This window comes from Lactuca saligna, chromosome 7 (genome assembly GCF_052625555.1).
Source record: "Lactuca saligna cultivar CGN05327 chromosome 7, ASM5262555v1, whole genome shotgun sequence".
NCBI lineage: Eukaryota > Viridiplantae > Streptophyta > Magnoliopsida > Asterales > Asteraceae > Lactuca > Lactuca saligna.
In genome coordinates, this window is record NC_136423.1 from 56,233,546 (window position 1) to 56,256,851 (window position 23,306).

Sequence of the window (23,306 nt, forward strand, 5' to 3'; positions counted from 1 at the left end):
TTCATCAATCAAATTATCTAGAAAACTTGTTTAAAAAGTTTTATATAAATAATTCACGTCCATCGAGTAACCTCATGGTGGTAAGTCACCTGCATGCCAAAAAAATGTTTTTGCCATTGTGAATATTCTCAACAAACGAACAAACCAAAGGTAGTTAAAACAATTTACTAATAAAAAAGTTTTATTTTATCAATAATATTTTAAGCAAAACAAATTGTAAAGGTTCTCACTTTAGCAAATGTAGAAAAAAAAATCTAAAATACAAAAAATTAAAGTATGCTTATAATACATAGAAACCACGTTGTTTGAAATTTATAATTATTTAAAATAATAATTTTTTTATACCCAATATATGTTTTTATGTTTGCAAGTTGCAATATATATATATATATATATATATATATATATATATATATATATATATATATATATATATATATATATATATATATATATATATATATATATGGAAAAGTGAATATAACCTTAAGGGTATATAAGCTTAGGTACCCAAACTCTCTATACTACGTCGTTTTGTATTATATAATACATTATAATGTCCAATGTTCTTATAATTTAACTTCTAAATTGATTTACTTCCATAATTTTTATAAATTACACATTTATCTCCTTCTTACTTAATTTTCATTTTCAACTACAATAAATATAATCTAATAGTTGTTCTACAAAAAGATGTAACAATAATAGTGAAATTTCGAAAATTTTGAAATTAAATCAAGTTAGGGTTGAAGTTTAAGAACATTATAATGAATATATCAAACAAAATGACGTATTATGGTGTGTTTGGGTACCTAAGCTTATATACTCTTAAGGGTATATTCACTTTTCCCATATATATATATATATATATATATATATATATATATATATATATATATATATATATATATATATATATATATATATATATATATATATATATATAATAAACCGTTTATTATAAACGGCATATACTTTATTATCATTATATGTCAATTGAGTCATACATCTATAAACCTCTCACCTATTCTCCAAAGCTTGTGCTTATTTATCACACTAAATCCTCTTTGATATCTTGTCAAATGTCAATGGAGGCAACCACCAAACCACCACAATCGTCACTCTCCTTACCATGGAAAACACGCATTCATCTTTCCTTTTTCTCCATCGTCACGGACGCATGTTGCCGGAAAAATTGCACTGTCAACCGTCGTCTTCTTAACCTACTCGACTTCCGGATTCCACCAACCTCAGAACCAGTCAAAGGCATAGCATCACACGACGTGGTTGTAGATGAGACTCGTAACCTCTGGTTCCGTGTTTACGCACCTACACAACACGCCGGTGAAGATCTCCCGGTGATCGTGTTCTTTCACGGAGGAGGATTCGCCTTTCTGTCCCCTGATGTCATGCCATACGATGCTGTGTGTCATCGATTCGCGAGAACAGTTCCGGCCATTGTTGTGTCTGTAAACTACCGGCTTACGCCTGAGCATCGGTATCCGGCGCAACATGATGACTGCTTCGACGTGCTTAAGTTTCTTGATGATGAAGAGAACAAGTCTAAATCGTTGCCGGAAAATGCGAATCTGTTACGTTGCTTTCTTGTTGGAGATAGCGCCGGTGGAAACTTAGCTCATCATGTTGCTCAAAGAGCTTGTGAATTCAACTTCCGACGACTCAAGGTATATTAATCATTAATGACTAGAGCCATAATGTTTCTGTAATCATAATTATTGATGTAAGAAAAACTTGCACAATGTTTGAAGGTGATCGGAGTTGTAGCAATTCAACCATTCTTTGGCGGCGAGGAGGGGACGGATTCCGAGACCCGACTCGATGGAACACCGATAATTTCCAAAAAGCGAACAGATTGGTTTTGGAAGGCGTTTTTGCCAGTAGGAGAAGGGTTCAATCGAGACCACCCAATCAGCAACGTTAGCGGCCCAAACGCGGTGGACATATCAAAACTAGACTTTCCGGCGACTATGGTGGTGGTGGCGGGATTCGACGCCTTATATGACTGGCAAAAAAGGTACTATGAGTGGCTAAAAAAGTCAGGGAAAGAAGTGTATTTGTTCGAATATCCAAACATGTGTCATGCTTTCTATCTGTATCCTGAATTGCCTGAATCTGGACAAGTTCTTGCTCAAGTGAAAGATTTCGTTCACACGGTGTCGAGTAATGTTGCTACTTTTGTAACAAATTAAAACCTTGGTTAATAATTTCTTTTATTACGTATGCATTATGCAATATTTGTTGTACCAAACTCGTATTATATGAAATGATTTTGGGCCGGTGGTTCGTTGGTTGGTCTACCGATTTTAAATGAGTTTTTCCAAATTAAAATGTTTAATTTATTTGTTTTTTCATAATTTTTTTGTGAGTTTTGAGAATATGATAGTTTATAAAATGATTGAAAGTATTTAACTGTGACTTATGACCGATTATTGATTATTTTTTGTGGAACATATAAGACTAGAGGGAGTGGTAACACTTCTAACACTTTGTCACATCACATTTTTGGGTTCCATATCATTTTTCTTTCTTAGCATCTCATTCTTAGTATGTGGTAGGGAGTGGTAACATTCATAATATTTTTTTTTTCAAATTTAGTTAAATATTATAACCATCAAACCATTTATAAGATTTCAAATGCAATGGGATGGAGAGGACCTTCAATCTATATCATTTAAAAGTGTTGAGAATGATTTTGTCAATTAGACATTTTACCAAACACTTGGTGGGCATATTGACATATATAGCATCTCTTGTCCATCTTCATTTTTATTCACTCCAAGATGATCAAAACCAGAAAAGAGTTTGTCTAGTGCCCTTTGCCACTTTCGTTTTAGTTTTCCATCTCCAAATTGAAGAGTATAATACTGTTCAGTCATTGGGTGAAAGAAGAAACTGAAATCACCAATTCCATTTCCCAATTTCAGTGATCCCATCTATGTTTCTGTTTTTCATCTTAAAAATGAAGAACATTGAAAGATTTAACAATTGGATCCTTGGAGTAAAAAACAAAAACTTAATTAGCAATTGGAGTCATCGGAGGAGGTAGAAACGCTGTGTTGATGAAGAAGGCAACAACAATTCATACCTGAAAAAATGGCGAATCTAGGGCTCCAGGCTTTCTCCAATCACAGCCAAGCTCCCGTTTCTCTCTCCCCTTGCTACCTCTGTAGTGTCTTCTCCATGGCGAGTCCCCTAGCGAGTGCTAGGGGGCGGTGTTCAGTGTCCATAACGAGCCTTAGCGAGGGTGTATGGCGAGTCCACTCCTCTTAGCCTAAGGTCTTATAGAGTACTTTCCATCCTTGGGGGAAGTAGAAACATCCTATAGACGTTGTGTAATAAGATTAAGGGATCATACCCAACCTATTCAAAATATCATGATGTTGAATAGCGCCATGTTAGTTTCGTTATAAATTCACTACCAAACCAATAACATTTGTAAATGATTACCATTTCACATCATTTTTCATTTTCCTTTTAGTTTTTTTTGACCTTATTAGATTAAATTAAAAAATAATTATTAAACAAAAATAAAAACATAAATATTAAATAAAAATATTTTACATTAATTAATAAAACAAAAATTTAAAATCTAAATTACTTAAAAAACATAAACATTTAAAACCTAAATTACTAAAAAAAACATAGAAACTATTACTCATCATCGTTGTCGTCCGCATTGCCATCGACACCGTTTTTGTCATCCATGTTCTAATCCTCGTCGTCGTCATTGCCATCGTGTTGTTGGAATTGTCTTTGACATATACGCTCAGTCAAATCACAACGAAGATTGTGATGTGTTTCACTGTTTTGTATTTCCGAAAGTCTTGTGAAGTATGTCGGGCTTCCAACTTGGATTACTGGAGGTAGATTAAGTATATCGTCCGGAGTATACATACAAATAGCCCTACACTCTTCTTCTATTATCATTTTATGTAAAATAACAAAAGCAGTCAATACCTTCGTCAATTTTGCCTTATCCTATGACCGTGTCGGATGTTTGATAATGTGTCACTTTTGTTTGAGGACCCCAAACGCCCTTTCCACATCCTTCATTGCCGATTCTTGTGCAAACTTCAACAATTTTCGTTTTCATCGCCCGGAAATGAGTATGACTTGACAAATGTAGTGTAGTTTGGATATATATCCCATCACCAAGGTAATACCCATAGTTATATTGATGTTCATTTACAACGAACGACATGTTTGGTGCTTTACCCTGCAAAATATCGTCAAATATCGGAGATGCTCCAAACATATTCAGGTTATTGTTTGACCCCGCCATACTAAAAAATGCATGCCAAAATCATAGGTCATGTGAAACAACGGCCTCTAGTATAATAGTAAGCACACCATGATCACCTCGTGTGAATTGACCTCGCCATGCATTGGGACAATTTTGTCACTCTCAATGTGTACAATCAATGCTGCTAAGCATTCCTGGAAAGCCATGTTTAGCTTCATGTGCGGCATACAACTTTTCAACATCATTTCTAGTTGGATGTCGCAAGTATATGTTACTATAAAGCTCTAAAACATACTCATAAAAAGATAAGCACATTCTCGACCAGTCCTCTCAGGCATTTTCAAATACTCATTTGACGTGTCTACAGCTATGCTGTATGCCAATTGTCTAAGAGCTATTGTGAATTTTTGTATTGTACTAAAACCACGTTTACCTCTAGTATGCGATCTCAATTGGAAAACTCATAATTGTTTTCCAAATCTCTAGCTATACATAAAAATAAATTTCTACTAATACGCAATCGTTCTTTAAATTTTAATAGGTCGTACAAACTATCAGGGACAAAGTAATCACGTACCAAAAGTTCATGTGCTGCGATACGATCCTGATTTATCGAAATTCTATGTTTCTTCTCAACATTTGAACTTTCGCCTCTTTGTCGCACCCTTTCGTGTGCCGCAGACAACAACGTGTGCAACACCAAGTCATCATCAGAGTCATCATCATCATCGGGTGAAGAAGAAATCGAACCAGTAAAATTATTCATATTTATGTTTAAAAGTGTGTTTGTTTAAATTTAGAGTGTATGTATATATATATATATATATATATATATATATATATATATATATATATATATATTTTTTTTACTACTTTATAATGCATACATAATTGTGGAGTCCATCACTTTTAAGATCAAAGTCTTAAAAAAAAGGAAAAGAAATATGAGCCATTCAATTAATTTTGAATGATATAGATTAAAAAATTAGTGATCCATGTGAATGAGTATTAATCAATCAAAGTTAACAAATAAAAACCTTTATATGCGTAACATTCATAAAAATCATGTCAATTTAAAACTTTTTAAATCATTCAAAAACCAACAATTATTATAAATTTGTTTTCAAAATAGTTCTATCCCAGAATATCCCAGAAACAAAGTCATAAAATGCGAGGAGGTGAATGATCACGCCTTCGCCTTGTCGCGAACATCCGAAGTACCTGAAACAAAATCCAAAACTATAAGTCCGAAGCTTTGTGAGTTCCCCCAAAATACCGATACATACCAAATAGCACATATACAAATAACAACATGTAATGGCTCCACAACTCTATAGATTGGATTACCCTTGATCCCACAGTGTGAGTCTGGCTTGCCTTTCGGACCCCCAACTCACATCTGGCTTGCCCCCGAGCCCACAACATAATTCTGGATTGCTCTCGAGTCCATAGCTTATGACTGGCTTTCTCCATCAGTCCTTAGACTGGAATACAAAAGATTAGCCCATAGTACGAGTCTTATTGCCTTGCCTGGCCCTCAAATCGTATCTGGAATGCTTAGGAGTCCTCATTATGAGTCTGGCATGCCTTGCCCGACCCTCAGCTTATATCTGGCATACTCCAGGGTTTGTTGGCTACCGCACGGAGTAGTACAACCTCAACCCATCCAACACAACATGTCGACATATAACAACTAAAGAAATATGCAGATAACCAAACAATAATGTAAGTAGTCCTACAGATCTACCAAACTGACATAGCAACTAGCATGCATAACTATCTCATACTCAACATATCATCAACTACTAGGATATCAGATCCAATGGGTCGGCCTTGGTGCCTTCGATCCCTAAGTATAGTGAGGACAACTAACCTCGCAAGTAGCTCTTGGATGATAAATGTCAAACTCCCCAAATACAGCTCCAAACTCAATCAGCTACATTCACCAATGATCCAGTTTCATAAATCCCCAAATTACTAAAATACCCCCAAAAGTCAAACCGATCATCCCTTGGTTAAGGTCAAAGTCAACGGTCAAGGTCAATAGTCCATGTTGACCCAACTCGTTGAGTGTAGCTCACTGACTCATTGAGTCCTTCCAGAACTCGAGAAATCATGAAAACCCTAGTTGACTCACCGAGTTTCCATACAACTCGTCGTGTCCATGCAGTGTCCAAAATTCGAGAAAACCCTAACTAACTAATCGAGTCCTCTTACTGACCCACCGAGTGCATGCAGAACCCAACAACGACCAATCTACATTTGACTCGTTGAGTTGACCATGCAACTCGTCGAGTCCCTTCAGTCCATTTTTCATTCAGACATTTTTAAGCTACCATAAAGCTCCAAATTTCAGATCTAGCCTCCTAGGGCATGGTTTCCACGTAAAGTTGCAAACTTTACGTGCATGCAAGGTCTTGAATGCCAAAGCCAAGCTAAGGGAGAGGTTTAAACCAAAGAGAAGGGCCCAAAGCTTGATAAATTCAACAATTTTATAACTGTAAGGACTTAGAGGATTCGACATCTAAAGTTACAACTTCAGATCATGCCCAATACCCGAAATGGTCCACTAATATGCTAAAAATGTCCTTAAACTGAAGAATAAGGAGATCTAACACTAGAGTGATCAAGGTAACAATTTGTTACCTTCAAATAGAAGCCAAAGCGATGTAGATGATGGATTTACAAGCTCTTTCCAATTCCAAGCTTCTCAACCTTCAAACTTCTTCAATAAATGCACCAAAAACACTCTTTTAGCCTCATAAGCACAAGGAAGTAGTAAAGAGCGGAAATGGTTTCCTACTCTGGGTACTGAGGTGATAAGGGAGGCCAAGGGAGGCGGGTTAAGTCCTTTAAATAAGGTGCAAACTTTAAAAATTAGGGTTTTCCCATTCAACTCCTACTCATCGAGTTAGGGTCCTCCAACTCGTCGATTAGACCTCATAAAATCACGCGGCCTGGTCCGCTTCTACACGACGAGTTGGGGCATCCAACTCGTCGAGTAGGTCCAATAATGTGACTAATGAGCTTTAAATTTTATTCCTGGGAGTTGGGGTGTTACAATTCTCCCCCACTTGAACTGGACTTCATCCTCGAAGTCTGTTGCAGTAAATAACTCAGGGTAATCCTCCCGCATCTTTGCCTCCGGCTCCCAAGTCCACTCGGATCCCCTCCGATGCTGCCACTGTACCTTTAATAAAGGTACTTCCTTGTTCCGTAGAACCATCACTTTCCTCTCAAGAATGGCCATTGGCCTCTTCACGTAATTTAGGTGCTCGTCGACCTATATATCGTCTAATGAATCACTTCCTCCTCATCTATATGCACTTTTGCAACTGTGAGACATGGAAAGTGTTGTGGACCTGACTAAACTCCTCCGGGAGATCCAGTCTATACGCCACCTTGCCAACCCTAGCAATGATCCTGAATGGCCCAATATATCGGGGACCCAATTTCCCCCTCTTCCAAAAGCAAATCACACCCTTCCAAGGTAAGACCTTCAATCATACCATGTCTCCCACCTGGAACTCCATCTCAGATCGACGTCTATCGGCATAACTCTTCTGCTGACTCTGAGCGGTCTGCTGCCGCTATCTGATCTGCTGAATCCTCTCGGTAGTCTACAGAACTACCTCTATCCGTCCCATCACCCTGTGACCAATCTCAACCCAACAGACTGGGGTGCGACATCTCTGTCCATACAACAGCTCATATGGTGGAGCACCAATACTGCAATGAATGTTGTTGTTGTACGAGAACTCTATAAGGGGTAGGTAGGAGTCCCAGCTCCTACCAAAGTCAATAAAGTAGGTTCTCAGCATATCCTCAAGAGTCTGTATGGTCCGCTCACTCTGTCCATCTGTCTGTGGATGGTAAGTCGTACTGAAGTGTAGCCGCGAGCCTAGTTCCTCGTGGAACTTCTACCAGAAATGGGAGGTGAACCGAACATTGCGGTCTGAGACAATAGAGACCGACACCCCATGGTGAGCAACGATCTCGTGGATATACAATTCGGTCAGCTTCTCGGCCGATGAACTTTTTCGTATCTCTAAGAAGTGGGCACTCTTAGTCAATCGATCCACGATGACCCATATAACATCATATCCCTTCTCCGTCCTCAATAGCTTGGTGATAAAATCCATCATGATTTGCTCCCATTTCCACATGGGAATCTCTAGAGCCTGCAGTTGACTGTGCGGCCTCTGATGCTCGGCCTTGATCATCCGGCAGGTTAAGCACCTCTCCACAAACCATGCAATCTCCCTCTTCATGCATGGCCACTGTTAGACGTGTCAAACCCAACAAATAAAGGGGTACGATATACTCCAAAATAATCCCACTATATTGCACTAGAAGGTAGTACAAGGCAAGCAGGGTCGATCCACAGAGACACAGGACAATTGGTCTATACCTCTTTGCACAAGGTACTATAGTCACCAATAGTAAAAAGAGAGGGGGGGTTTAGAATGTAATGATTAAACAAATAATTAAAAACATAAGCAATCAATTAAGTGCGTGAATTAAGTTCAGAATTTGTGAGGACTCCAATCCCATGTATGACAATTTAGCAATGTGACTCCAAGATGACACAATATTCGTTCAATTCTATCTAAGTTGGTACTTGAAAGTGCTAATAAGCTCTAACACTTCCCATTCACCATATTAATTAACCAAAACAAGCTCTTTGATTAATCCTAACCTTATTAACCTAATCTAAACAAGCTCTTAGGATTAGATTATAAGATTGCATGAAGCTTTAAGTGAATGTTCCCAACAACACCCAATACTCCTCATAAGCTCGGGAGTGTAAAAGTGTATGAATAAGATTTACACTAAATTCATTCAATAGAGATCAATTTAATGCTTGTTACTTGTTCAATTTCACAAAACAATTACGGATTTTGTAAAAGAGATAACTTGAATGACCTAACCCTAATTCAAATGGCCAATAAGAATCATAATTAGAATCAAACATTCGATTGAAGCAAAATCAAATTCATTAAATAGAAATTAAGAACAAATATCATGTCATATGAATGAAGTCACTACCAAGAAATCAAAACATGAAATTGGAGAAATTAGGGTTCTAGCCACACATGGCTGGAACAAGATCACAAGTCTAAAAGATGAAATTAAGTGTAATTACAACTTACAAAAACAAGAATTAATGTTTCCAAATGGTTAACGGACAATCCTTTGCAAAAAGCTTCGAATTTCCTCCTCCAATGGTGCTCTGGTATGTTCTTGTTATGTCCAAATAACCCTCAACCCGTAATATGAAAGATAGGAAAAACTGCCAAAAGTTGGTTTTTTTGGGTCGAACACGGCCCGTGTTAAAATAGGCTAAACTGACACGGGTCGTGTTCCGTAACACGCCCCGTGTTGATTTACACTAAACTGACATGGGTCGTGTTCAGCATGGTCAACAGCTCCCATTTTGGTCAAACACGCCCCGTGCCCACTTTTCAGTGTAAATTCAACACGCCCCGTGTACCTCTCTGACTCCAATTCCAAACTTGATTTTTCCAACTTTTTAGTTCTTCGCCGGATCGTCCCGAAATCTTCACCAATGCTTCCCGACAATTCCCAAAGCGCGTTCCAACCTCCGGTTTACCTGAAAAAGATATAAAAGTGTGCAAATAAGGTTGTTCTAGAGACTAAAATGAATATGATAAAATGCAAGGAAAAGGAAGAACAATTGTGCTAAATATATGCATAAAATAGGACTAAAAGGTGTGCAAAAAGGTGCACAAATAGCACCTAACAAATTTCCCCAAGCTTAGACCTTTCTTGTCCTCAAGAAAGAACAAGAACTGGACAACATGACGATTTCTAGATGGCAAAAAGAAAAAGTTAGAACGAAAAGGGGATGAAGGATCCTAAAGGTTAAGAATGAATGCATGCAATGCAATGCCATGAAAATATGTTCAAAATGCACCTGAGAAACAAAATGAAGCAAAAGAAAAGAAAATTAAGAACAAACACAAAATATGTACTTTTGTAACTAAATAAAGGTACGATCAGACTTTACATCAATAGGGCTTCGATCATTGATACCTTGGCAACCATCCTGTTTCCTTCCACATATCACAGACTCTCAATGTGAGGAAGACCCGAAACGGTGTAACCCAATAATCCAACCAAAGTTTTATTTAATCTTTATACCTTACTAAGCTTTATGGGCGAAAATAACATAGTCCGGATTTCATGTCCTTAAGACTAAATGGCCAAGAATCAGAATCGACGCCTCCTTAAGAACCTGTCACGGCGAATCAGCTTTCGCTGAAACAGTGAGCCCACCCGAAGGGGCTCAGCTCCTATGCTTTAACTTTTTCGAGAGCCACAAGTATCATATCACACAGTTCTTCATTCGCCATGTTTGACTTGAGTTGGCTTTTGATTTGATTGAGCTTTGATTTGTACTTCGTTTTGAATTTGGATTCTTCAATCTTCATCTTTGGAATTTCTTTGGAATTTCTTTAGATTTCTTCGTTTTGGTATTTGAAATTCTGATTAGGGTACTGGATATGACCGTTGTACCCTTCCTTCATTCTTGACTGTGTGGGTCTGATACATAAGCTCTCTGTTACTGCGGGGGTAACGCGTGTCAACAAATAGGTCCGTGTTCTGTGGGTTCAGAGTTGCCGATAAAGATTCTTTTTAAACATTCAAAAGCAAATCATCCTAAAGCTGTTATTACCGCCCAAAAAACGTTTCAATATAATTTTTTTTATTATTTGAGGGTAGGGTCTCGAATTACGATATTTGGGTCCCCTAGTTATGACAGCTGATTCTATGCTTCCGGTAACAATCCGGTTGCTTCGGTATTTTTCATTTCATGGAGCAATTGTATGTAAAGAGTGTCATCATCTCGTACACTTTCTTTTTTAATCAAATTTGAAAATAAGAAAATTTGAAAATAAGAAAATGCATGTATGAGAATGAGTGAACCTAAAATACAAGTCTACCCCTCCCCAAGCTTAAAGATAAGCATCGTCCCCGATGCTTGGAGAGGGTGGAACAACCTAAAACGGAGGTGGAGGAGGAGGATAGTAGCTGGGGTTTCGGGTCCAAGCCTAGAAGTCCTCCTCATGTTTGCGTTGACGCTCTTGATCCCGAGCGTACTGGGTGGTGAAGGTGGAAAAATTATGGGTTAGGCTGGTAATATCCTGCTGATAGGTGTCGAGGCGGGTATGGATTGATTGGAATTCGTCCATATATTGTTGATGATAAGGCGGGGGTGCAGCAAAATGGGATGAGCTGCCACCACCGGTGGGAGAAGCATGGTGAGGCTCCTCCTCTTCTTCATCATCATCACCTTCTTCCTCGTTTTCTTCGCTTTGCTCATCGACCTCGGTGGAATAAGAGTGGGGGAAGATGTATGGAATGATTTGCCAATCAGTCATATGAATGGGATTTCGGAAATCAAGAATGCCTTTATTTTCTGGTGTGATGAGGAGCTTGGGATCATGATTTTGACCCACGGTCCAGTGGTGTGTACCATCGCCTGCCGAGCGGAAGAGTCGCATGGACTCAAGGACAGTGGTGGTGAGATAAGGCTCACCCGGCAGTGGCTGGTGGGGACCGGGGTATGGGGCTCGGATGTGGGCGCTCTTGGCGAGCATGCTGACAATACCCCCGCAAACAATCTTTCCTGATCGGGATGCGCTAAGGCGGATGAGCTTGTGGCACAGAAACCGACCATAATGAGGAATGAGGTTATTCTCGGGATGGGTCATTGCATAACGGATTTTAAGTTCCAGCGCGCTAATGGTGCTTCGCTCCTCTCTAGGGGCGACGAGCGAAGTAATGATTCTGTGAGCTACCTTAATCACAGGATGGATAAGTGATGAGGCTTTAGCAGCGCTAGAGACATATGGATGTAATTGGGTGAGCTAGGTCCACCAAGTCATGTCATAGTATCCTTGGATTGGATCAGTGGGGCCAAATGTGTTTTCCGTTGGGGCCCCCACAATGGCATTGATTTGATCCAAGGAGATCTCATAGTCCTGATTCATTAGACGGAAGTAGAGGATCCCATGATCTAAATAAACTGAGGATAGAAACTCAGCAGTTGGGACTTTATAGCTCAATTCATGGACCCTCAACAAGCCGTGCCACCCTATGTTGCGAAACAGGGTTTTGACTTGATTGTAAACATGAAACTCTTTCAAAGTTGGAACATGCGCGAATTTTTGGATGGCATGACCTCGTTTAAGGAATGACTCAAGTTTGCCCTGTTGAACTGGGCCAAGACATACGACACCAAAATGAGATGGGTCGGCTGGGGGTGTTAGGGACCTAGATGGAGGTGAGGGAGATCTGGATGGAGGTGATGGAGATCTAGGCTTCCGACGGCGGGCGGATGATTTGGTTTGTCTTGGTCTTTTGGAAGATGTAGCTTCCATAGTCAAGTTTGGGACAGATTAAAAGTCAACGGGTCAAAATGTCAAAAAGTCAACTGTTGACGGGTCCAGTCAACTTTGAACTTGGCCACCAAAATTTCGCGCGAAATTTGGTTTTCAACGATTTCCAACTAAGAATCAAGTCAAAATAGACCACACTTTCAAGTATTTGACTCAAGAACACAAAATTCAAAGGTTAGGAGTTGGAAAGAATTTACCGAATCGTGTGTTGGATCGTGTTGTTCTTGATGGAAAAGATTTTCTTTAACCTCCCCAAGCTTGCCCCTTTCAAGATTGAGACACTAAAACACCAAAATCAAGTGAGAATTTTCGGATCTAGGGTTTGTCAAAACCCCCAAATCCACCATTAAAATGCAAGAAAATGGTGTTTAAGATGGAGAAGATGAAGTGTAGATGATGAAAATCAAACCTTTTTATAGATGAAAGTCAAAATCTTGAAGAAATTGAAAGGTATTTGATGAAAATCGGACCTAAGGTTTTTGTTGGGAGAGAGGGGCTGTTAGGAAGTGAAAGTGGGGATAAATGAGGTCAAGTCCCGATTTTTTTCTTTAAAAAGGGCCTGAACTGCTACGCGAACACGACCCGTGTCTCCCCAGGCAAAATTGACACACCCCGTGTTGGGGGGTTTATGCTGAGATGTAGTCGAACACGACCCGTGTTGCTCTCTGGAAGATTTTGGGACTTTTTTTTCATTAACACGATCCGTGTTCCATTAAGGCTAAAATGGGACACGACCCGTGTTGCTCTCTGGAAGATTTTGGGACTTTTTTTCATTAACACGACCCGTGTTCCATTAAGGCTAAAATGGGACACGACCCGTGTTGGTCCCTAGATGCTAATCCCCACTTTTTGAATTTGAAAATTTCCCTCTCTCGGAAATGAAGTACTTTTCCACCCCAAGGTCCGTTCTTTTGGTTTGAAAACAATGACAAAACACATTTGGAACACTAAAAAAAATAAGAATGCAAAGAATGAAATGTTTTAGCGAAAAATGACGAAAATACCCCCGGGTTGCCTCCCGGTTAGCTGCCCTTGTTTTAGGTCGTTGGCTCGACTTTGTCCCCCAGGCGTGATTCATTCTTGGTATGTGGGGTTCTCCAACTCTTCTACCTCTTCATTCTTCACCTCAAATCCATCATAAAACGGCTTCAACCTGTGACCATTGACTTTGAATGTTTTACCCGTTTGCTTGCTCGTGACTTCCACTGCACCATGGTCAAACACCCTTGTGACTACGAAAGGACCGACCCATCTTGATCTTAACTTTCCTGAAATTAGCTTGAATCTCGAGTGATAAAGCAACACCTTTTGTCCTTGTATAAAGGTCTTTCGGGAGATTCCTCTGTCATGATATGCTTTTGTTTTCTCCTTATAGATCATGCTACTTTCGTATGCATCATTCCGAATCTCTTCTAGCTCTTGGATATCCAGTTTCCTTTTATTTCCCACCTCATCTTCAGTCAGGTTGAATTTCTTTACCGCCCAAAAAGCTTTATGCTCAAGCTCAACTGGGAGATGACATGCTTTACCAAACACAAGCCGATATGGGGACATACCAATGGGAGTTTTAAAAGTAGTACGGTATGCCCATAAGGCATCATCTAGCCTTAAGCTACAGTCTTTGCGGTTTGGGTTGACTGTTTTCTCCAAGATACTTTTGATTTGTCTGTTGGAGACTTCTGCTTGTCCATTGGTTTGGGGATGGTAAGCCGTTGAGACTTTGTGTGTCACTCCATATCTCTTCAAAACAACTTCTAGCATCCGATTGCAAAAATGGGTCCCGCGGTCACTTATGAGCGCCTTTGGTGTGCCAAACCGTGAGAAAATCTGTACCTTAAGGAAATCAACCACAACTTTTGAATCATTAGTACGGGTGGCCTTAGCCTCCACCCATTTGGACACATAGTCCACTGCTAAAAAAATATAAGAGCAACCAAAAGATGATGGAAATGGTCCCATAAAGTCAATGCCCCATACATCAAAAATTTCACATACTAGAATAGGGGTAAGGGGCATTTGATTTCTAGAGCTTAAGGACCCGGATTTTTGGCATCTTTCATAATGTGCACAAAGTACATAGGAATCATGGAAAATAGAAGGCCAAAAGAATCCGCTATCTAAAACTTTCCTAGCTGTCCTTTGGGGTCCAAAGTGACCACCATAAGCATAGGAATGACAAAAATTAAGGATAGATTGTACCTCTTTTTGCTCAACACACCTGCGAATTACTTGGTCCGCACAGTACTTCCAAAGGTAAGGTTCATCCCATATGTATCGTTTGGCTTCTTTTTTGATTTTATCTCTTTGCCAACGGGATGAATCTGGGGGAAATTGACTTGTGACCAAGTAGTTGACGATATCTACATACCATGGTGCCTCTTTGGCTGCAAATAGATTCTCATCCGGAAATGTGTCACAGATGGGTTTACCATCTTCGGGTGATACGATGCGACTTAGATGATCCGCAACCAGATTTTCCTTTCCACTCTTGTCTTTGATCTCAATATCGAACTCTTGCAAAATCAGCATCCACCGTATTAACCTCGACTTTGAGTCTTTCTTTGTAAGCAAGTGCTTTATGGCTGCATGGTCCGAATATATGATCACTTTAGTTCCAAGGAGGTATTGTCGAAACTTCTCCAAAGCAAAGACAATAGCAAGCAACTCTTTCTCTGTTGTGGTGTAGTTGCCTTGTGCCCTATCAAGGGTCTTTGATGCATAGTAGATGACATGATGTGCTCGGTCAACCTTTTGTCCCAAAACTGCCCCAACCGCGGTATTGCTAGCATCGCACATGATTTCGAATGGAAGATCCCAATTTGGCGGTTGAATAATGGGGGCGGATGTCAACAAATCTTTCAAAAGGTCAAATGCCTTTTTGCATTCATCACCAAACTCAAAATCAGCCTCCTTTTGTAGAAGTTGACACATCGGTACCGTAATCTTGGAAAAATCCTTTATAAACCGCCGATAAAAACCTGCATGGCCAAGAAAAGAACGTACTTCCCGAACATTTGTCGGGTATGGTAAGCTCTTAATAATATCTGTTTTGGCCTTGTCAACTTCTAAACCTTTCTGGGACACCACATGTCCAAGTATCAAGCCCTTGTCGACCATAAAATGGCATTTTTCATAATTAAGGACTAAGTTTGTATCAATGCACCTTTGTAAGATTTTGGTGAGATTTTGCAAACATTCATTAAAAGAGTTTCCATAAACAGTAAAATCGTCCATGAAAACCTCTATGATATTTTCGACATATTCTGAAAATATGCTCACCATACATCTTTGGAAGGTTGCGGGTGCATTGCACAAACCAAAGGGCATGCGTCTATACGCAAAGGTGCCGAAGGGACATGTGAATGTGGTTTTCTCTTGGTCTTCTGGGGCAACCGGAATTTGATGAAAACCAGAGAAACCATCAAGGCAGCAGTAATGGGATTTCCCGGCCAAATCGTTCTAACATCTGATCAACGAATGGCAAAGCGAAGTGGTCTTTGCGGGTGGAAGCATTCAGCTTTCTATAATCGATACAAACTCTCCACCCGTTTTGCACACGGGTGGGTACCAATTCCCCTTCGGAGTTTTTGACAACGGTAACTCCAGCTTTTTTCGGGACTACTTGCACAGGACTCACCCACTTACTATCAGAAATAGGATAGATTACACCTGCATCCAAGAGCTTCATGATCTCCTTTTTGACCACCTCCATCATAGGTGGATTCAACCTCCTCTGTGCTTCACGGGTTGGCTTGAAGTCCTCTTCCATCAGTATTTTGTGCATGCATAATGATGGGCTCAACCCTTTTATATCCGCAATAGTCCAACCAATAACCTCCTTGTATTTCTTCAAAATTCCAACTAACTCTTTTTCTTCTTCTCGTGCCAGCTTAGTCGAAATTATCACCGGTAGTGTCTCTTCCTCTCCAAGATAGACATACTTGAGATGGTCGGGAAGAGCCTTCAACTCAAGAGTCGGCGGCTGTACTATGGATGGGAGAAGTTTCGGATTAGAACTTTTTAGCTTCATGCGGGGTGGTTCAACTCTCATGGGTTGTGCTTTCTCCAAGGAATCAATTACTTCGATCAATTCGTCTTCCAATGTGTACTTGTCAGCCAACTCTTTAATCCCTGTCTCATCAAAGTGTTTGCTCAAGATGGTGGTTAGCACATCTTGGCTTGACATCTCAAAGCAATCATTAGTACATGAATCAATAACATCTATGAAGTTTAAAGAATGAATATCGCTAGGATAACGCATAGCTTCAAAAATATTAAAGTTAATTACCTCACCATCGAATTCCATTGACAAAGTACCATTGGCTACATCTATTTTTTTTTTTGCGGTACTCATAAAGGGTCTCCCCAAAAGGATGGAGCTCGATTGTGGGGTGTTTTCATCACCCATGTCTAAAACATAAAAATCAGCGGGAAAAACGAGCTCATTAACTTGCACTAACACGTCCTCCAATACACCTTTCGGATGTACCAAAGACCGATCAGCAAGTTGAATGATAACTCCGGTTTTTTATAAAGGTCCAATTCCCATTGTCTTATAACTTGAATAATGTAAAACATTAATTGATGCTCCAAGATCAAGCATGGCACGTGGTACAAAAAGGTTACCCATTTTGCAAGGAACCGTGAAAACACCCGGATCCTTGCATTTTTTTGGTAGCCGCTTTTGTAACACGGCTGAGACATTTTCACCAACCTTCACGGTTTGATTTCCTTTAAGCTTTTTCTTAGATGTGCAAAGTTCCTTAAGGAACTTAGCATATCTAGGAATCTGTGTAATGGCATCTAGAAGAGGGATATTGATTTCAACCTTTCGAAACATGGCCATGATTTCGTCATCTTCCCTTTCTCTTTTGGTGCTTGCCAGCCTTGAAGGAAATGGAGCTGGTGTGACTTTCACTTCAGATTCTATTAGCTTCTTGGACTTTGGATTACTCTTCTTTTCCTCTTCTTTGATAGCTTCTTCCACCTCAATCTCCTTCTCTTCTTCTTCTTCTTCCGGCATCTTTGGATTTTCATAGCTTTTCCCACCTCTTAATGTAATTGCACACGCATTGTGTTTTGGGTTCTTCTCCGTTTGAGAGGGTAGCTTGCCTTGCGAATCCATCTTACTCACGGACTGAGCAAGTTGTGATACTTGTTGCTCCAAGCTTCTTATGCTCGCCTTGGTTTCTTGTTGAAAGCTTTGAGTACTTGTGGCAGGGCTTTTTACTATGTCTTCTAGGGACATATTTGAAGAACTCGCTTGGGGAGGGGGTTGTTGTGGATGCCTTGGTTGGAAATTTTGAGGTTGGAATGGTGGTCGTGGTTGATTTTGAGGAAATGGTGGTCTTGGTTGATATTGATGCGATTGATTGTGCTGATAGTTCCCTTGTTGATTGCCTCCCCACCCTTGATTATTGTTCCATCACTGATCACCTCTTGGTTGCTCATAACCTCTTTGATTTGCCCCCGAATAGCCTCCCATGACTTTTGCTTCTTCATAATCTTCCTCTTGGAGTTGTGGGCACATATCAGTCTTTGGCCAACATCATGACTACTTTCGTGAGCTTGGACAATTGAGCTTCAATCTGAGGAGTTTGTACTTCTTTTACACCTCGGGGTGCATCCGTGTACCATTCTTCATCATGGCTTGAATGTTTGGAATCTTCAGCCATGTTCTTGATTAGATTTTGGATCTCAGTTCGGGTTTTATCGGGCAAAGATCCACCACTAGAGGCGTTAAGAAGCCTTCTTTCCATTGGAGTCATTCCTTCAATGAAATATTGAAGGAGCTGGTACTCAGTGATCCCGTGCTTTGGACAACGAGCACAAAGTTTCTTGAATCTTTCCCGCCGTAGGGCTGAAGCTTTCATTTCGGGAAAATATTTGTCCAAAAACAATCTCGCAAGATCTACCCAAGTAGTTATCGTCCCCGGTGGAAGGTCATAAAGCCAATCTTTGGCCGTGTCTTGCACCGCAAAGGGGAATGCCCTAAGCTTGATTTGGTCCTCCGTGACATTGTGTGGTTTCATACCCACACATACTACATGGAACTCGGTGAGGAACTTGTGAGGATCTTCGTTCTCCAATCCTCTAAAAGTTGGGAGTAAATGGATAAGCCCGGATTTTAGTTCCAAGTTAGCGGCGGCTGGGTATGTGATGCAAAGAGGTTGTTGAGTCACCTCTTGTCTTGACCATTGACGAAGAGTTTGTTCGGGTGGTAGGTTTGGAGGACCTTGATTCCCTCCGGGGTTATGTGCCATGGCTTGAGAATTGGTTGTTGTTTTTGAAGGTGAACTGTTTAGGATATTATTAATAGGTGAAGAGGGTGGAGTGGTTTTTATGGGTGAGGTTGTTTGTGGTGAGAGTGATGGGATTTCTGTTTCTGATGTGGATACACTTGAGAGGGGTATGTCTTCCCAAATGTTGATGACCGGGGGATTGGTTGATGAAGAAGTACCGGAAACTGGTTGCCTCTTACGAAGCTTGGCTTGCTTCCTTAACTTCTTTGCAGTCTTCTCTATCTCTGAATCAATTGGCAATGGCGTACCTGTACGAAAAGATCTAGGCATAAACAATTAGTAACACCGTGTCCCCGGCAACGGCGCCAATTTTTTAGGCGTGTCAAACCCAACAAATAAAGGGGTACGATATACTCCAAAATAATCCCACTATATTGCACTAGAAGGTAGTACAAGGCAAGCAGGGTCGATCCACAGAGACACAGGACAATTGGTCTATACCTCTTTGCACAAGGTACTATAGTCACCAATAGTAAAAAGAGATGGGGGGTTTAGAATGTAATGATTAAACAAATAATTAAAAACATAAGCAATCAATTAAGTGCGTGAATTAAGTTCAGAATTTGTGAGGACTCCAATCCCATGTATGACAATTTAGCAATGTGACTCCAAGATGACACAATATTCGTTCAATTCTATCTAAGTTGGTACTTGAAAGTGCTAATAAGCTCTAACACTTCCCATTCACCATATTAATTAACCAAAACAAGCTCTTTGATTAATCCTAACCTTATTAACCTAATCTAAACAAGCTCTTAGGATTAGATTATAAGATTGCATGAAGCTTTAAGTGAATGTTCCCAACAACACCCAATACTCCTCATAAGCTCGGGAGTGTAAAAGTGTATGAATAAGATTTACACTAAATTCATTCAATAGAGATCAATTTAATGCTTGTTACTTGTTCAATTTCACAAAACAATTACGGATTTTGTAAAAGAGATAACTTGAATGACCTAACCCTAATTCAAATGGCCAATAAGAATCATAATTAGAATCAAACATTCGATTGAAGCAAAATCAAATTCATTAAATAGAAATTAAGAACAAATATCATGTCATATGAATGAAGTCACTACCAAGAAATCAAAACATGAAATTGGAGAAATTAGGGTTCTAGCCACACATGGCTGGAACAAGATCACAAGTCTAAAAGATGAAATTAAGTGTAATTACAACTTACAAAAACAAGAATTAATGTTTCCAAATGGTTAACGGACAATCCTTTGCAAAAAGCTTCGAATTTCCTCCTCCAATGGTGCTCTGGTATGTTCTTGTTATGTCCAAATAACCCTCAACCCGTAATATGAAAGATAGGAAAAACTGCCAAAAGTTGGTTTTTTTGGGTCGAACACGGCCCGTGTTAAAATAGAGAATCAAGACTTTTGAGCCTCCTCCAAAACAATCTATCTGACCACACCAGACATCGGAACCCATACCCGACCGCAACGGGTAAAAAATCCCCAGTTATCCTGTACAAACCGGGTGTTCTCACCCATAATCCTCTTAAGCTTCCAATTCTCCTGTCACATACCCTCAGCCTGAGCTTCCCTAATCAAGCTCACAAGTGGAGAATCCATTGATATCCTCATACATGTCAACGGAGTTAGGGGTGTTGAACGGGTAATTTTTTCGGGTTTCGGGTAATTCGGGTTTTTCATGTTAGAAAAATTACCCGTTACCCTACCCAAACTAAATTCGGGTAATTCGGGTTTGGGTAATTCGGGTATCGGGTCGGGTTTGGGTAATTCGGGTATTACCCGAAATATATAATTTTTTTTTGAATTTCATCTGAAAATAAATTTAATAAAATAAATATGTCGTGCTTTATTAGTATTGTTTATATAAACAAACGAGATATAAACGAAGTTACTCAAGCTTTGAACATTGAGATTTTTTAGTCAATAAATCATGAGATATCAAGTAATTTTTTAACAACTTAATCTAATCTAATAAGATGTTAAAAAAACAAATACCTAAAGATCTTAATTTAAAAGTTTAAAATGTTTAAGATAAATGTAGCCATAAGTTTTGCCATGTTCTGAAGTTTAGTCAAGATAATGAGTTTGTTAGTTGCAATAAAAACTATAATCAAGAAAACAGTTAAGTTTTAAAGAACGTGATGATATTTAAAAATTACTTTTAATATTGTTAGTGTCGTATTGTCATAATAAATATATTTATGTTTTACAATAATGATATAGTTTAAGCGTGATCAAATATCTACTATATCGTACAAGCTCTACAAAAAAAAAAGGATTTTTTAAAATAATTTGGGTAATTCGGGTAATTCGGGTATACCCGAAACCCAAAAAATGTACTCTTTACCCTACCCGAAAAAAAATCGGGTAACCCGATTACCCGGAAAAATTTACCCGTTACCCGATTTACCCGATACTGGAAAAAATCGGGTGGTTAATTCGGGTAACGGGTATTTTCGACAGGGCTAAACGGAGTAGAAGATCCAGCTGACTTGTGGCTCAGAGAGTCCACAACCACGTTCGCTTTACCAGGGTGGTAATCAAATCATCCACATAGACTAAAACATAAAGTGTGGATGAAGGAGTACTATGAATAAATAGTGATGTCTCAGATTGACAAGCTCGAAAACCATGTTAGACTAGGTAATTTTTGAGCTTTGTAAACCAAGCTCTTGGTGCATGTTTAAGGCCATAAAGAGCCATATTCAACCGACATACATGATGAGGGTGATTTCGGTCTTCAAAGCCCCCGGGTTACTTCATATACACCACTTCAGATAGATCACCATTAAGAAAAGCGTTATTGATGTTAAGTTGTCGAATTTGCCAGCCTTGGGATAGAGCAATCGAAAGTACCAGTCTGATTGTTGTTGGTTTAATAACTGGACTAAAAGTATCAGTGTAGTCAACTCCTTCTTCTTAAGTGAAACCTTGAGCAATGAGTCACACTTTGTATCAGTCAATTGTACCATCTGATCGTTTCTTGACCCTGTATATCCACTTAGAACCAACAACATTGGCATTAGTAGGACAAGTAACAAGTGACCACGTGTTATTTTTCATGAGAGCATCATATTCTGCTAGCATCACATCTTGCCTACATTTGTGCTTAATTGTCTGTGTAAAAAGGCAAGGTTCGATAGTAGAGCTAACAGAAAGATCGACATTGAATAACTTAGATTTGAGAGAGTTTGTGTGTGCTAGTGTTACCATCGGGTGTTGATTGTTTTCATCTGGTCGAAAAATAGATGTATTGACGGAGATTATGTTGGATTAGGTGTCTAAGCCCATAACTATAATTGGTATGTACTTGAATTGATAGCAACACAGTCCTTTTAGGTTGCCCTCAAACCAAGCAACTAGACAAGGAAATTATGAAAGGAAAGATATTGATTTATTATAAGATTAATAAATTAATATAGATAATTTATTAATATGTTAAAAGATTAATATATTAATTAGAAATCATCATGTTTAATTAACAGTTAGCCATAAATTAATTAGAATTAATTTTGGGGTTAATCAAGTGCGGGGATTAGTTTGTAATTATCTAATCGTTGAGTGGAAGGTTCCAGAACCTCTTTGGAAGGGGACGGACAAAATCTATAGGGGAAACCCTAATGATTTCGTCCAAGGGGCTTGGATAAGGCCTTTAGATAATCTTAGGCCCTCAAGCAAAGGAACATGAGGGTTTTCCCAAAACCCTAGATCCCTCAACTATATAAGGAGCCACTTGGCTCCCAAAATTGGCACTCCTTCTATTGAAGAAACCCTAGGCTGATTTTTGCATACCCTAGCCTCTCTACTCACAAGTTTCCTTCTTGCTAGCTCTTGGGTATAATTCCATTAGAGGCATTACAATTGTGGTGCTAGGCTTCCAAGAAGATCAAGATCAAAGGATTACCAATTGTTGCTATAACAATTAAAAGGTATATAACTCTAAAACCCTAGTTGGTTAATTTCAAAAATGGCCTCTCTCCTTAGGGTTCTTGCTTTGCAATTCAAAGTTATATGTTCAATAGTTAAAACATAGATCCAAAGTAGGCTGCATGTGAACTTAGGAATTGTTATTCTAGTTTATTTGTTTTACTAAAACCTATCAGTGGTATCAGAGCCATGTTTTTTGTTTTAAATCGAATAACTATAATACTTGAATTGGAAATTAGGGTTTATAGCTATTAAATCGTAAAAGGCCATGTTTTCTTTTTTAGGGTTTTTGGTTCAAAGGGTTTTTCGAAAAAACCCTAGCCTCCATGAACCCTAATCGAAATTAGGGTTAGGGTTTTGGAAAACCCTAGACTCCTCCCTTGAATTTCTAAATTTACTTCTTATT

General features: G+C 39.2%; 1 protein-coding gene across 1 annotated transcript; it reads left to right on the top strand.

Annotated features, from left to right (window-relative positions):
- Positions 1 to 996: 996 nt before the first annotated feature.
- Positions 997 to 2,332, top strand: LOC145007163 (putative carboxylesterase 18). The gene is made up of 2 exons (XM_078966143.1): positions 997 to 1,685; positions 1,770 to 2,332. The coding sequence occupies exons 1-2, from the start codon at positions 1,083 to 1,085 to the stop codon at positions 2,208 to 2,210; spliced, it is 1,044 nt and encodes a 347-aa protein (XP_078822269.1). The 5' UTR covers positions 997 to 1,082; the 3' UTR covers positions 2,211 to 2,332.
- Positions 2,333 to 23,306: the final 20,974 nt, after the last annotated feature.